The 15,332-nt window shown below is 48.8% G+C and overlaps 1 protein-coding gene across 3 annotated transcripts; it reads right to left on the bottom strand.

Annotated features, from left to right (window-relative positions):
* Positions 1-260: 260 nt before the first annotated feature.
* Positions 261-14,685, bottom strand: CXCR2 (C-X-C motif chemokine receptor 2). Of its 3 annotated transcripts, none has more exons than XM_047723250.1 (3): positions 14,572-14,685; positions 10,429-10,511; positions 261-3,538 (listed from the first exon to the last, which is right to left on the bottom strand). In XM_047723250.1, exon 3 carries the CDS (start codon positions 3,511-3,513, stop codon positions 2,443-2,445), a length of 1,071 nt encoding a protein of 356 aa, XP_047579206.1. In that variant the 5' UTR covers positions 3,514-3,538; positions 10,429-10,511; positions 14,572-14,685; the 3' UTR covers positions 261-2,442. The 3 variants fall into 3 exon arrangements, with proteins under 3 accessions (XP_047579206.1, XP_047579207.1, XP_047579205.1); XM_047723251.1 differs by lacking the exon at positions 14,572-14,685 and adding an exon at positions 10,706-10,727; XM_047723249.1 differs by lacking the exons at positions 10,429-10,511; positions 14,572-14,685 and adding an exon at positions 7,835-7,892.
* Positions 14,686-15,332: the final 647 nt, after the last annotated feature.

Raw genomic sequence — 15,332 nt, 5'->3', positions numbered from 1 at the left:
GAAACACTTTGTGATCCTGGGACACATCTCCTTCCATGACACATGTCCAGCGGCCACAGATTTGGGCTGGGAGTGAAGGAGGTAGAAAGGCTGGGTTCTCCCTCAATTTCAATCCTTGTCTCTCCTTGTGCACCCAATAAGCAGAGAAGGGATTTAATTATTGTAAATAAATCTACGTTCAGGACCTCTGCCCACCCTTGCCTGACTTATCTGTAGCAGTTCAGATGCTTTTGATCACAAGTAATGAAATACACTCTAAGTGGCTTGTACAAAGAAAAAAAGACATTTAATTATCTACTCGAACAAGAAGTTACAGGTAGATGGTTCCACAAATGGTTCAATTGCTGAAATTTGTCGTTTGGGAACTAGTTGTTGTTTTTTTTTCCTTTCCAGTAAGATACACACAACATAAAATTGACCATTTTTTTTTTACCAGTTTTAAGTGTACTGTTTAGTGGGATTAAGCACATTCCCACTGTCCTACCACTATCACCACTATCCATCTCCAGAAACTTTTCATCACCCCCAACAGAACTGTGTACCCATTAAACAACTACTTCCTATTTTCTCCTCTGCCTGGCCCTGATAACCACTGTTGGACTTCTTGTCCCTATGAGTTTGACTATTGTAGGTACTTCGAAAAAGTGGAATCATACGCTATTTTTGCCTGGCTTCTTCCACTTCATATCATGTTTTCAGGGTTCATCCCTGTTGTAGCATATCCCAGAGACTCGTTCATTTTTAAGGCTGAACCCTATTCCATTGTATGTACACCCCACATTTTTTTGTCCATCATCCACTGATTGACATTGCGCGATTATCACTTTTTGGCAACTGTGAATGGTGCTGCCATGAACATTAGTGTACAAACATCTGTTTGAGTCTCTGCTCTCAGTTCACTGCTTTCAGTGTACACTTAGACAGGGAAGTGCTAGATCATACAGTAATTCTGTTTCATCTTTCGAGGTGCTGTTTTCCATGGCAGCTGCACCATTTTACTTTTCCACCAACGGTGCACAAGGGTCCCACCAGTTTTTCCATATCGTTGCTGACACTTGCTATTATCTGTCTTTGTTGTTGTTGTCATTGCTGTTGAATTGTAAGAATTATTTGTGTATCATGGAGAGTAAACTGCATAAAATTTGATTGAAAAATATTTTCTCCCATCCTATGATTTTCCTTTCTACTCTCTTGATCGTGTCCTTGGATATGCAGAGTTTTTAATATTGGGGAAATCCAGTTATCTATTTATTCATTTCTCGCCTGTGCTTTTGGTGTCATATTCAAGGAATCATTGCCAAATCCAATGTTATAAAACTTTTCTTCTACGTTTCTACTAAACATTTAGTAGTTGAAGCTCTCCTGTGTAGGTTTTGATCCATTTTGAGTTAACTTTTGTATATGGTATGAGGAAAGGGACCAAGTTCGTTCCTGTGCATGTGGATAACTGGTTTGCCCAGCACCATGTGTTGAATAACTATCCTTTCTCCCATTGAATATTCTTGGTAACCCTTGTTGAAAATCATTGACCATTTATGCTTGGGTCTCCTTCTGGGCTCTTTGTTCTCATCCACTCAATCTGCCTAAGTGTGTTGAGCACAATTTTTGCCTCTTTGTCACATCATATCCCACAACCATAGTCAAAGGCAAGAACCAAGGATATGTGGGTGTGGGTGTGTCTCTCTCTCTATCTTTTTAAATCAGGAATACTTCCCAGGAGTCCCTGGACCCAGCAGACTTCCTCTTAAGCAACGGTGTCCTGAAGCCAGTTTGTACCCGCTTGTGAAAGCAGCCCATTACATTTCCTAAATTTTTGTGAGCTAGTTGCTAAACACATGAAAACCTTTGACATCATTGTGGCGGGAGCATTTGCCCCAGGTAACTTGGTAAATGCTACAAACCTGGACTTCTTTCCCCCAGGAGAGTGGTTCACCAGCACACTATTGCCCTGAAACCTTACTAGTCAGACGTGGATGACGGGGCCGCTCCTAGCTAAGGGAGTCTTGGAAAGTGAGTGTCTGTCCTCGGCCTCCCTCAAGGGAGGTGGGCTTTGCCAACAAGCAAGAAAGGGAGAGTTGGGAAAGCAATGACTGCTGTTTGCCACTAACGGCTCCCCGTGGTAGGAACTTTCTGTCGTCACCTGAAAGGATGCCTTTCGAATGTCTTTAACTGCCCCAGAGAACAGAGTGCTGTGGGCTCAGTGCTAGGATGGACTGAGCTCTAGCAGCTGGCATAGTAAGTATAGGGAGGCGTGGGGAACGAGGGCAGGCTTTCTAAACCCTCCAATGGGCCTGAAAAGGACGTGGCCCCAGTAGTTTCCTGTAACCACAACCGGGAGCTGCCTTGACACACAGACTGGAAACAACCAGTGGACATGAGGCTCGGGATGGGATGCTGACGGTGAGGGAGGTGCTCCGAGGCGCTCCAGCAGGGCCCAGGGGCTCAGAAGGTGGTAGAAGTGTTTGCTGAAGAAGAGCCAACAAAGGAAGGCCTGCCGTCCTTGGACAAATACTCCTTGCTGATGAGCCCGTGGAAGGCCATGATCTTGAGGAGTCCGTGGCGAAACTTCTGGCCGATGAAGGCGTAGATGAAGGGATTGAGGCAGCTGTGGAGGAAGCCCAGAATCTCGGTGGCATCCAGGGCCCGGCCGATGTCGTTGCGGCGCTCACACGTCTCCTCGATCACCCGGAGCCTCATGAGGGTGTCTGCGACCAGGACCAGGTTGTAGGGCAGCCAGCAGAGCAGGAAGACGAGCACGACGGCAAAGATGACCCGCATGGCCCGGTGCTTCTGCCCCATGTGGGCCTGGAACAGCGTACGCAGGGTGAGTCCATAGCAGAACAGCATGACCGCCAAGGGCGCGAGGAAGCCGAAGGTCTGGGGCAGGGCCCGCATCACTATCCGCAGTCTTGTGGTATTGGCGCCCATGTCCTCGTAGCAGACCGGGCTGGAGTAGGGGGGATTGATGGCCCTGCGGAAGACGAAGATGGGCAGGGACAGGATCAGGGACAGCGCCCAGATGCCTAAGCATATGAACTTGACCCAGTGCCGCTTCTGGGTCAGCGTGCGTGTGGCATGGACGATGGCCAGGTAGCGGTCCATGCTGATGCAGGCCAGAAGTAGGATACCACTGTAGAAGTTGACTTCCTTCAGGAGCGAGACCACCTTGCACAGGGGTGTGCCAAAGATCCAGCCTTTCGCCTTGGAGGCAGCCCAGATAGGCAAGGTCAGGGCGAAGAGCAGGTCGGCTATGGCCAAGTTCAGCAGGTAGACGTCGGTGACAGACTGGCTGAGCCGACTGTATAGGACAACCAGTATCACTAGGGAGTTTCCCAGCAGGCTCAGCACGAAGACCAGGGCGTAGATGACCACCACTGCATACTTGTTGATTTCCAGAGATTCTGGCCTGCATGGGGCAGAGCCTTCTGGAATGAAGGGGAGTTCTGTGCTGTAACTGTAATTTTCACCAAAGAGATCTTCCAAGCCATAAGCCTCCCAGTCCATGTCTTCCATATTGGAGGCAAACTTAAGTCTTGGCCTAGAGAAGAGAGATGGGAGTTACTGCACGATAATCTCTCCCCAGATTCTAGCCTATTTGCCCATGAATCTCAGACAGGATTCTTTGCCTTGGCTTGTATATTACACTGAAGCAACCTTCACATTAGGAAATAGTTGTGGCTCTATGTTATGAGCCACATTTTGTGATAAATGGCACATTGCACAAAACGTATAGTTCCCTCAAAGCCAAAGAGGTTCTGAGCTCTTTCCATGACATCACTGTCATCCAAAACATTGTTGAAATCCCAATCCCTACAGAACACGTCTCAGATTCTTCAGTGGTGAGCCTCTCTGGCTAATGAAGCTGGATTTAATGTCAGAAATAGGAGGTGCCGTTCAGTTCTTGATGTGGGGGATGAAGCAGGTGATCCCACTGGGTTTGACCGCTAGAGAAAGATGGAGGTTTGACTAGAAAGCTGAGGGAGGAGCCCCTCTGTCCCACTTTTGGGAAGTCATTAAAAGAAGTTTGTGGGAAAATAGATTTAGTGGTAACAGCAATACAGCTGCAGGATACTGGACCTAGAAGAAAGCTTATTTTTTTTTAAAGATTTTATTTATTTATTTGACAGAGAGAGAGAGATCACAAGTAGGCAGAGAGGCAGGCAGAGAGAGAGGGGGAAGCAGGCTCCCTGCTGAACAGAGATCCCGATGTGGGGCTCGATCCCAGGACCCTGAGATCGTGACCTGAGCTGAAGGCAGAGGCTTTAACCCACTGAGCCACCCAGGTGCCCCTAGAAGAAAGCTTATCTACAGCCCAGCATTTTCCTTTCAGGATGCAGGAGACCTGCTGTGGGAATATTTGTGCAGTTTGAAAAAAGTATATTAAAAATCCTAAACGGGTGGCTGACTGATTCTCTAAGCGGGTGAAATGTGACAGACTGTCACAGCCGTGGACTGCCACTTGGAAGTGAGCAGAGAAATCCAGAGTGCTCCCAGCAATGGGAGAGGCAGTGGAAGCAGAGAATACAGGTTGAGACAGGTGCAGGCAGTGGCACCTGTGCCCTATCAGGAGGTGCAGACGGGTGGAGACACACTATCCTTGTTTTGGTGGCTTTTCCATTCTGGTGGGGACACTTTCTGTCCTGCCAGTGAGTGCCTTCATCCATCCCTGACTCCCCAGCACCTCCAGACGAAGTCCAGGTAAACCTGCTTCTGTTGGCTCTGCCCTTGTTTTGGGGATAGCCCAAAGCCTGCTTTTGGGGGAAGCTGCAGTCACTCTGAAATTTTACTCAGTTTTCAAAGAGGATGTAAATGAAAGTAAACCAGCTCCCAAGTGAGTTCCTTGTGAACCACAAGATGCATCAGTACTGTGCCATTTCTTTATGACAAGGTATGACCATCCTGGGACCATATGCAAGGAGGTAACCCACCTCAAAATGGAACCAGTGTTAAAGAGAAAAACACAAAGTACTAAGGCTCCAGAATTATTTCAATACTCTATAGGATCATCATCATAAAACAAGAGGGACAGTAACGCTGTTGACGAGGATGTGGGGAATGGGACCCTTCATATATTGCTCATGGAGATGCGCCAGTGGAGCGGCTGCTTTGAACAGTTTGGCAGTTGTTCAAAACATCGAACATAGTTACCAATGACCCAGCAATTTCACTTCTAGATACGCGCCCAAGAGAATGGAAAACCTATGTCCCCACAAAAACTTGTACACAAACGTTCACAGCAGCGTGACAGCCGAACAGTGGGAACAATTCAAATGTGCATCAACGGATAAATGGAGAAACTAACAGAGGTGCACACAGACCATAGGCTGTTATCCAACCAACGACAGGAATAAAGGACTGATATCTGCTGCGACGTGGATGAACCATGAAAACATTATTCCAGGCCAAAAAAAAAAAAAAAAAGCCAGACATAAAAGGCTTCATACTGTACGAGTCCATGTATGTGAAATGTACAGGAGAGGCAAATCAGTAGAGACAGAAAGTAGATCTGGGTTGCCAGGTGCTAGAGGGAGGGGTTTCTTTTCAGGTTGATGAAAGTGTTCAGGAATTAGACAGTGGGAGGATTGTATAGCTTCACGCAAATACTTGGAACCACTAGTTGTACCCTGTGAATGGGTGACTTTTACAGAGTGCAAATTCCATCTCAATTAGAAAAAAATTAACCAAAGGGGGACACTTTTGAGAAGCAAACACAGGTAGTAAAACAACCACATCAACAATGAAACTCTCGAGAAGCTTTTCTCTTTAGCAGAGGGAGGTCTGTCACTCTCAATCATATATAGCAAAGAAGAAAGCCGAATAGGGTTAAGAGAAACTGGAAAAACAATGCCCTTTCCCCTGGAGTGACGGAATTCTTAGTCTAGGTGATTGTGGCCAGTTAAATCAGCTTCTCAGCCCACGGAGACCATAGAGCAGACTCAGTCTGTGAACCTAGAAAGATCTGATGCGTTTGGGGAATGTCTAGCCAGGGAGATAAGGTAATAATGGGAAAGGCCACCATACAACTCAGCCAGTGTTGTTGGCGAGACCTGTGACAAGTCACTAGTTCTGCCATCCCACGGTCAAGAGGATGTTTATCCCAGGGTTATGTCCAATGAAGTCACAAGGTCAAGAATGGGTCACCTTGGGGCACCTGGGTGGCTCAGTGGGTTAAAGCCTCTGCCTTCGGCTTAGGTCATGATCCCAGGATCCTGGGATCGAGCCCCACATCGGGCTCTCTGCTCAGCAAGGAGCCTGCTTCCTCTCCTTCTCTCTCTGCCTGCCTCTCTGCCTACTTATGATCTCTGTCTGTCAAATAAATAAATAAAAATATTAAAAAAAAAAAAAGAATGGGTCACCTCTGGGAACAGATGATCAGAGATGCTCTCAAGGGAAGAAATGACCTAGAGAAGGCCCACTTTTAGCAGAGCATAATGGGAAAGAGAGCTTGTGCCCATAGAGGAGAGGCCCGTATTTAGGAACACTGACCGTGAGAAGGCAGGGCCAGGGTGGAAGCAGAAACTGCCCTATCAGGAGACAATAGCAACCAAGCATACTTCACTGGTAACTCATTCTAAATAAGCCAGTGCTCAGCTGTGTGGGGGAGGGGTTGGAGATACACAGGGGAGCTCCCACTCCCAGACATGAAAGATCTGCTTGAGGGTCCAGAGGGAGACCCTGAAAGTCAGGACAGGAGGTGGAGAATTCAGGCAAGAGAAGCAGGACAGGGCAGTGACCTCCAGCCACTGGGGAGACAATGCTTTGTGGATGCTTGTGGGTTTTTCAGTTTACCAGTCTCTAGGGAGGATGTGTTGACAGTCAAAGGGAGAAACTAAGGGAAAGGAGTTGACCTGTCTGAGGTCTGCTTTGTGCCTCGGGGGTACATGACCTCCCTGGAGTGTTACGGATAGATATGATTAGTCCTGACTACAGATGAGAAGACAGGCACAGAGGGGCTCAGACATCAGCCCATGGTTACAGAGCCTACAAATGCTGCAGCCTGGATTCCATGTAGGTGTGGATTAACTTACAGTCTACAGACCTGCTTTATTACAAAAAAAAAAAATCATACCTCCTATATTAAATATTTTTGAAATATATTTGTAAGTTAAGTTTTCAAGATCTCATGAAGTCAGACTGCATACAGTTTACTCCTATTGTTTGATATTTTGTGCGTTGTTTTCTTATCTATTCAGTAGGGCCAGAACAAAAGAAATAGTCCTTGCAAGAATGATAAACAAAACACCCTTAAACTGGCTGACTCCCACCGACCTCCTGGTCATGTTCTCGGTGAACAAGCGGGAGATTCCCTCATTGAGTGAAATGGCAGGACCCTAATGACTCATGGTCATTCAGAAACTCCATGGATGGGATGATTCTAATTCATTTTATAAAAATGCTAAACAACGGAGACATACAAAATCCCAAACATTGAAGGCAATCTTTTCAATCACAATAGAAAATTCGGGAATTTTAATACAATTCTAGTATGCTTTCTCTCTATAAATATAATCCACAATATTTGCATTTAACATAGGGGAAGGGGGGCTGGACGATGTCTGGCCCTTCCTTGGACCCAATCCTAGTCAAAGCAGGGGAGCTTGCTGAGTCAGGAAGGGAAGCAGCTGGGCAGAAAGTTGCCCTAAGTGGTTGTTGGAGAGAGGAGTAAGGAAGAGGGGCAGGAGCTCTCCCTTTGGGGATCTAGGGAGGCCTTAAGAGGAAAGAAGCCCACCCTGGGGTGGGGAGAGATGTCTGGGGTCATTGGGGGCTGGGTGTCAAGGGGGTCAGAGAACAGAGACATTCTGGAAGGTGAGAAAGGGGGTGTTCCAAGACTTACCAGGAGTCTAGGCCTTTCACCTGTGGGACCCGTCCAGGAGGGCAGATGTGTCTGACTGACAGGGCGGTGGTGGTGAGAAGAGAGTGGAGGAAGTGAGCGGTGGATTACATTGCTCAACTCAAGGGTGGAGTCCTCAGGCTGCTGGATGCTTTTGATAACTTGAATAATTAATCCTCAGGTCAGCTCTTGGATGGCGAGTTATTTTCTGACCTGGTAGAGTTTCATATCGGCAAGGGACCTGTGGTGTTTTCTAGCCAATCTTTCCATTTCACAGAGGAGCAAACTGAGGCCCATGCAAAGGCAATGGTTTGCCCAGGACGGCATGGATTTCTCTCATCTTTTCCCTGGTCTCAGCAGACCCTGGCTCTTTTAGCAGACTTGTCTGACTGTCCCCATACCCTAGCTGCCTCGGGCTGCCCCCTGTTCGGGAGCCCCCAGCCCTCCTGCTCTTGAACCGTTCTCGCATCTCAAAGGAGAGCAGCTCATGAAGATGAGAGAGATGGAACTTGAGCTTCTGGTGATCCTGGACCTAATGCCTCCTGTCCCCACCCCATGAACCACCAGAGCCCTTTCTTGGTCTGTACACTTGGGATTGGGTGTGTGTGGTTGGCCACTTTTGGAGCCAAGACCATCTCATTTGGAAAGAAAGGCTTTTTGGAAAAATTCACATCTTATCCAAGTCCAAACACATTTCGAAAGCAGAGTTGAGTGACACTGAGAATGTACATTTGTTATTAATTACCGTGGAAAGGATAAATACAGGCAGAACAGTGAACACTGATTCACGGCTCCCTCCCAAGCTCCTCCTCCCCCCAGCAAACCGTGCCTCCAGCCCCTCCACTATGCCTCTTGCCCCTGCATCCCAGGACCCGCAGAGCGCTTGAAGCCTGCAACAAACTTGCTTACCCCTAGGAAAGAATCTTCGAGTCCCAACTGTTTAGCAAACATTCTTTGTCACTTCTCTCTTTCCCATGCTGGAGAAGAATGCAGTGACTCCTGGCCCAGTGATGCTAAAACCAGGCAGAGACTTGTTATGCACGGAGAGAGGCACAGGAAGGCAGTGGTTAGAGACTGAGTGAGCCCAGCAACTCGGGGCCAGTGACTTTCCCTTTCCGAGTCTTGGTTTACTCATCTGTAAAATGAGGCCAGTGATAGCATCTAACCCGCTGGGCAGTGCTGAGACTCAAACGAGGGATTACCCGTAGAGCACTTAAGACATACAGCAAGCCTGATATTAGCGTTTGTTAGGGCGATCTTCGTCTCTGGAACAGTTTATCAACTAGTGCCGTGACTGTCTGTCCCAGTACACCCCCCCCCCCCCCAGGGAAGGAAAAGCAGTGGGTCTGCTTTCCGGGCAGACTTTGATGTACAGCCCCATCGGCTCTGGCCTGGATAACAAGAGTCACGTGAGCTCTAGTGTTGGGTCCCTGCTAAGGTCCAGCTTCTGGGAAAAGTGCTTTTCGGAACTTGTGCATTGAGGGGCACTTGGCTGGCTCAGTCGGGGGAGCACGCAACAACTCTTGATCTTGGGGTCTGGAGCCCCACCCTGGGTATAGAGATCAGTTAAAAATATGATCTTGATGGGGCGCCTGGGTGGCTCAGTGAGTTAAAGCCTCTGCCTTCGGCTCAGGTCATGATCCCAGGGTCCTGGGATCAAGCCCCAAATGGGGCTCTCTGCTCAGTGGGGAGCCTGCTTCCTCCTCTCTCTGTCTCTGCCTGCCTCTCTGCCTACTTGTGATCTCTGTCTGTCAAATTAAAAAAAAAATCTTAAAAAAAATACGATCTTGAACAAAAAGAATTGGTACATATTTAATCCTCATAACAAAGGCGTGAAGTGTGCACTTTCTGAATGAGGAAACCAGACTCTGGGAGTTAAGCAACCTCATCAGAGTGACACAGGGAACTGGCGTTTAAACAGTTTTTAAGAAATGTTTTTACCTGACTTCAAACTCTGTATTCTGTCCACTGTAACAAGGGGCTGGAGCCTAGTTTCAGCTTTCCGAGCTTGGTTAGGAACCTTTCAGTCCCAGACAACGGAATAAAAAGGTGTAGAAAGAGGAGCCCAGATTTGATATCCCCCCCCCACCGGCCCGTTTCTTGATATTCATTAGGTTGGTCTGGCACCTGCACGTGGATGGTGGGGTGAGTAGAATGGGCTGATTATGTTGCTGGTGGTCAAGATGAGCTCGGACTAGTCAATTCTCGCTGGGCCTTGATGCAGTCTGCTGGAAAATGAGGCGATCGTTCTAGATCTGTATTGTCCAGCACGATAGCCACTGGATATACATAGCTACTGAAATTGAGTTGAAAGAGAACGAAAAATGTAGTTCCTTAGTCATACCGGCTGCCTTTTAAGGGTTCAAGGCTCGCACATGACAAGTGGCTACCATATTGGACAGTGCTGATATAGAACACCCCCGGGACTGCAGAAAGTTCTTTTGGGCCACACTGTCCAGGTGAATATGTCTTTCTCTTTAGCTCTATGTTCCTGTTCCTGCAGTCCAACCCATCAGTTCTCAGGGGACTCAGAGAGGAGCGTGAAGTTCCACCAGACACGAGTCCCTGACAGCCCTTGCTCGGAACAGCTCACTTACCTGCTATTTGCCACGACAGTTGCTGTCGTCGTAGGAGTGGCTCCTGATCTCCTCCGTGGCTAGGGGCTTGGGAGCAGTCAGCACTGTTTGGCAGGAAAAAAAGTGAGCAGCTTTAGAGGGAAACATCTGACCTGGGGTCACCAGGGTGAATTCCAGGAGGCCCACCAGGGGGAGGCGTCCCCTCAGAGGAGCAATGAGGTTGGTCCTAGGACTCTGACTCCAGGCCAGAGATCTGCCTGGAGATTCTGTGGTGAGCACTGGGGATTTTCACACCTACCTGTCTGAGGCTTTCTGGAGGAGACTGCCAGGCTAAGGAGAGACTGAGCCTGCTCAGTCTGTCTCTGAGCGTTTCCAACCTGCACGTCCTTCTTTACAAGGAAGATGCAGGCAACCCCAGCCCTTGGTGAACAGACTTGCCTGCACTTGTTACACACTTTCTTCCTTCCTTCTAGGGTCAGCGTGAGAAGCATCCCTTGTTCTCTTTCCGGTGAATTCCTGCCCCGACTGTGGGACACCCTGCCTCTCGCGTCCTTGAGGGGTCTGCCTCCTGGCCCTTCTGCCCCCTCCGCCATTTCTTTCCTTGAGTTTGCTCATGTCTCTGTCACCGCCCTCTGTCGTAGGACCCCTCCAGCTACTGTGCCCCCAGCGCTCTGCTCACAGTGGACTTCTAGAGAAAGTGGCTACTTCCCCCTCGCCTCCTCTCCTTCACTGCTCAGCCCACTGCTGCTAGCTCCCTTCCCATCCCTCTGCTGAAAGAGCTCTTGCCAACACTACCAACGACCTCAGGCCACGACATCCAATAAGCCCCTTTCTTAAATATATCTGCTGCTGAAGCGAGCACGCCCATTTCTTAAATAAAGCGGTTTTATGGTTATAACAACAAAGCCTGCATACTGTAAAGAATAGAGGAACCACCAAAGGATCTGAAGTCGAACTGGAAGGACTGCTTTCTGTCCTTAGATTCACACAGATCTTGCGTCCATCTTTCCAGACTTTTCCACACATGCATGTTTGGACATGCTTTCCTTCTTCTTCTTCCGAAAACAAATGATATGGGACTAATGATATCATTCTGCACTTCACCATGCTGTCATGGGCTGCACATAGGTCCACCTTTCTTTTTTCCCTGACAACATACTAGTCCATGGGGCGGATGTATCATGATTGATCGGATAATTGCCTTGCGGATGAATATTTAAGTCTTGCTACGAGCATCTTTGGATGTACGTCTCTGGGAATTTGTATGATGGTTTGTGTGGCTTAAGTGTAATTTTGCTGGGTCATATGGGTGCCCATTTAAATTTTGATAAGGCTGTATCTGCTAATGGTGACTACATGTATTGTGGTGGCGTAATGTACGGAACTGTCCGGTCACTGTGTTATACACCTGAAATTAATATAACATTGTGTATCCACTATGCTTCCATACGAAAAGCACCTGGGTGGCTCAGTGGTTAAGCATCTGCCTTTGGCTCAGGTCATGATCCCAGGGTCCTGGTATCAAGCCCTGCATTGGGCTCTCTGCTCGGCGGGAGGCCTGCTTCTCCCTCTCCCACTCCCCCTGCTTGTGCTCTCTCTCTGTCTCTCTCTCTAGCAAATAAATAATAAAATCTTAAAATTAAAAAAATTTAAAAAAGAAAAAAAGAAAAGACCCTATCAGTTTATTCTCCCATTGGCAATTCATAAAAGGGTCTGTTAGTTACCGTATCTACTCATACTATCTCACATTTGTCAATTATGTTAAGATGTTTTCTCCCAGCCTGCTGTATGCCTCGTAACTGTATTTATGGGGAAATGGTTATTGTTCAAGTCTCATTTGACCTCTGCAGTATTTAATCCCACTGACCTCATTCTCTTCCTATTTCTCCTGAACCTTGGTCTCATTTTGTGGCTTTAGTTCTCCATTCATTCCTCAAATCTGGATGTTCCCTGGGGAACATCCAGAGGAGAGGACCAATGCAGGTCCTCTTCTTTCCCTGCCCTCCCCAGGCCAGCCCATCTGCTCCCCAGGCTTCAGCACCCACCCCATAAGTGCTGGGGTCTCCCACACTTTCAGTGCCCGGTTTCCCTCCAAACTTCTCTTTGCAGCGCAAACTCCTTGTGCAGCTTGAGCCTCGTGCAGCCTCTTGACGTTTCCCCTGAGGTCCCACAGGTGCTGCAAGTAGGTCCCACAAGGTGCAGCAGGTAGAAAGCTTGTCTCTGGGAATTCTGACCCCACCCTCCTATCTGGGCTACCAGTCTACAGGAAACAGCCTGCCCCTGGCAGGCCCCTTGCATGAGGCTATCTCTTAGCATCTCTCTTGATTATCTGCCCCTTGCCATCTTCAAGGACAGTGTTAGGCAACACTTTATTCTCTCTTGCCTGAACTACTGCAATACATGGGGGAGAGCTGTGGATTTTGGAGCTGGACTGCAGACCTTGGGCTAGTTACTCAGTCTCACGGGCCTCAGTTCCATCATCTGTAAAATGGGGCTCCTGAAGCACCTACTGCATAGTGTTGTCATGTGGATTAAATGTGTCTGTATTGAAAGATTTTTTATTTGAGAGAGAGAGAGAGAGCGCGCGCCAGCGAGCATGCGCAGGCGCGGGGTTGGGGGGGGGTAGCGCAGAGGGCAGAGGGCGAGTCTAAATCCTCTCTGCCTCAAGTCTTTCTCCCCTAAACCATCCTCCACTCTGCTCTCAGAACAATCTTCCCGAAGTGTGAATTTGATCAGGCTCTTTCCTTTTAAAACCCTTCAAGGACCTGCACTGCCCTCAGGTAGAGCCTCTGCATGGGACCTTCTGTACCTAGCTGGCCTCGTTCCAGACCACACCCCCGGGACTCCCCAACTCCAACCACAGAGAACCATGTGTGGCTCCCAAAGAGCCCTGTGGTTCCCCGCAGAGCCTGGCATGCCTTTCCCTCCCTGGGCTATGCTCGTTCCTACACTCTTGGTCTGGCCAACTCTTCTTTTTCCTTTAAGATTCAGCCTGGTCAAGACCGCCCCTGAGCCATGCAGCCCTCTCTCTGTGCCGTCTGCACCCCCCGCCCCCGGGGGCTTATCTCTATCATGGCTTCAGTTATGGGATCGGTAATCATCTCAGCTGCTCCCTCCTCCCCACTGTGACGTTCTTAAAAGTAGGGATTTTATATCTTTTATATATAATACATAAAAACACATAAAAATAATATATAAATCGATGGTACACAATATAGAAAAATATATAAATATTATACATAAATAGGACGAATCTATGATAAAAATCTCTGAATCCCCAAACCAACCACAGTGTTTCTGGCATATCCTGGGGGCCTCATAGCATTCTGTTGAGCATGGAATGATTTGACAAAGTGGGGGAACTCGTGTACATTGGATGATCTGAGTGACATCTTGTTTCAAGAAATAATGACGTTGCCCAAGTTTTCCAGGGTATCCCCAGCCTGGGAACAGCGAGGTCCCATCAAGCGCTGTGACCAAAATCACACTGGCTGACAGTCTCTGCACTCATGCAGGCTTCACTGCCCCCTCATAAATTCTCCCAGGAATTTGAGGGAGTCTGTTGCAAGTGCCCCCCAGGTGCTCTTCCGGGTGCCGCTGGGCTAGACATGTGCTCTGGAGTCACTCCCATGTTCCATGCACGTCCCCATGCAGCACCAGGGGTGGCTATGGTGACTGTGGAAGCTTCTGCCAGGGGTCCCCAGTCCTCTAATGTCTTTGGAGCTTTTGCACTCTTCCTTGGACTTGGTGGGGACTCTTTGGGGTGGGGGCAGTGTGGAGCTAGAGGCTGGACCTCGGCACTGTCCTTCCATCCCTCCCCAAATGGGGAGAAGGTCCATTTTCCCCATTCCCAGCCCCTGATTTCCTTCAGATGAGTTCTGGTCCAGGAGCAGAACTCTTTGCCTCCTCTTTGAACATAAGAGGTCTCTGCCAGGTCTCTTCTCTCCCTCTGTTCTCAAGGCAGACATGAACTCGACACTGGAGTCCCACTAGAACATGATGTCTTCCACTAGAATATGAACTTTGCCCTAATACAAATTTCTGAGCAAATCAGACCTGCGAGAAGGGACTGCTGCCCCTTTGAGTAGGGCTGATCCTGTTGCCCTGATTGCTCCAGAGCCCCGGCCCTGTCCCCCTCCGGTCGCTCCATTCCCTGCCCCTTACCTTGTTGCAGGCTTTGCTAAGGAGAAGTTCTCACCAGCTCTCCAGGGCAGGAACTGCTATTGCAAAACTCTTGCTCCATGCAATGGTAATGGGAGGCAACTCTGGGTGGCCTTGACCCCAAAAGGCAGTGCACAGGCACTGGCCGGAGCCACAGGGTTGCCCAACCCTTGCCTATGTGAGGCAGAGGGGATGGGGATAAGAGCACGCAGGCCTGCTTGGGGCCACAGAGTCTGCCCCGAGCTCAGATAGGGCAGCTAATCCCCTTGATGGAGAGTGGGGCCCACGCTACCTCTGAAATGGTATTAACACGGAATTTACTGAAGACTTCTCAGGCAGTCAGAGATATGACCTTGTACTGTGGAACTACACAAGCCCTTGTCAACCCTCTTTATTAAAATGTAGCTCACTGGGGTGCCTGGATGGCTCAGTGGGTTAAAGCCTCTGCTTTCGTCTCAGGTCATGATTCCAGGGTCCTGGGATGGAGCCCCACATGGGAGGGGGGGGACTCTGCTCAGCAGGGAGCCTGCTTCCCTTCCTTTCCTCTGTCTGCCTCTCTGCCTACTTGTGATCTCTGTCAAATAAATAAATAAGTAAAATCTTTTTTAAAAAATGTAGCTGACTGAGCACTGTGCGAAGAGAGTCACCTGGTCTCTGCCCCTCCTTCCAGGCATTCCCCACTTGGGACCCACCACAGTGGTTGGGAGGAAAGGAGACCGAGGGAAGCCCACGCAAGCCCTGTGTCCGGGCTCCGGGGAGCATAT

This window comes from Lutra lutra, chromosome 3 (assembly GCF_902655055.1).
Source record: "Lutra lutra chromosome 3, mLutLut1.2, whole genome shotgun sequence".
Classification (NCBI taxonomy): Eukaryota; Metazoa; Chordata; class Mammalia; order Carnivora; family Mustelidae; genus Lutra; species Lutra lutra.
Note: the sequence above shows the minus strand (reverse complement) of the source record. Positions and strands in the feature narration are given on the sequence as shown.

Excerpts from the sequence above, each read along its gene's own strand:
- CXCR2 (XM_047723250.1), bottom strand. The coding sequence starts at position 3,513 with ATGGAAGACATGGACTGGGAGGCTTATGGCTTGGAAGATCTCTTTGGT.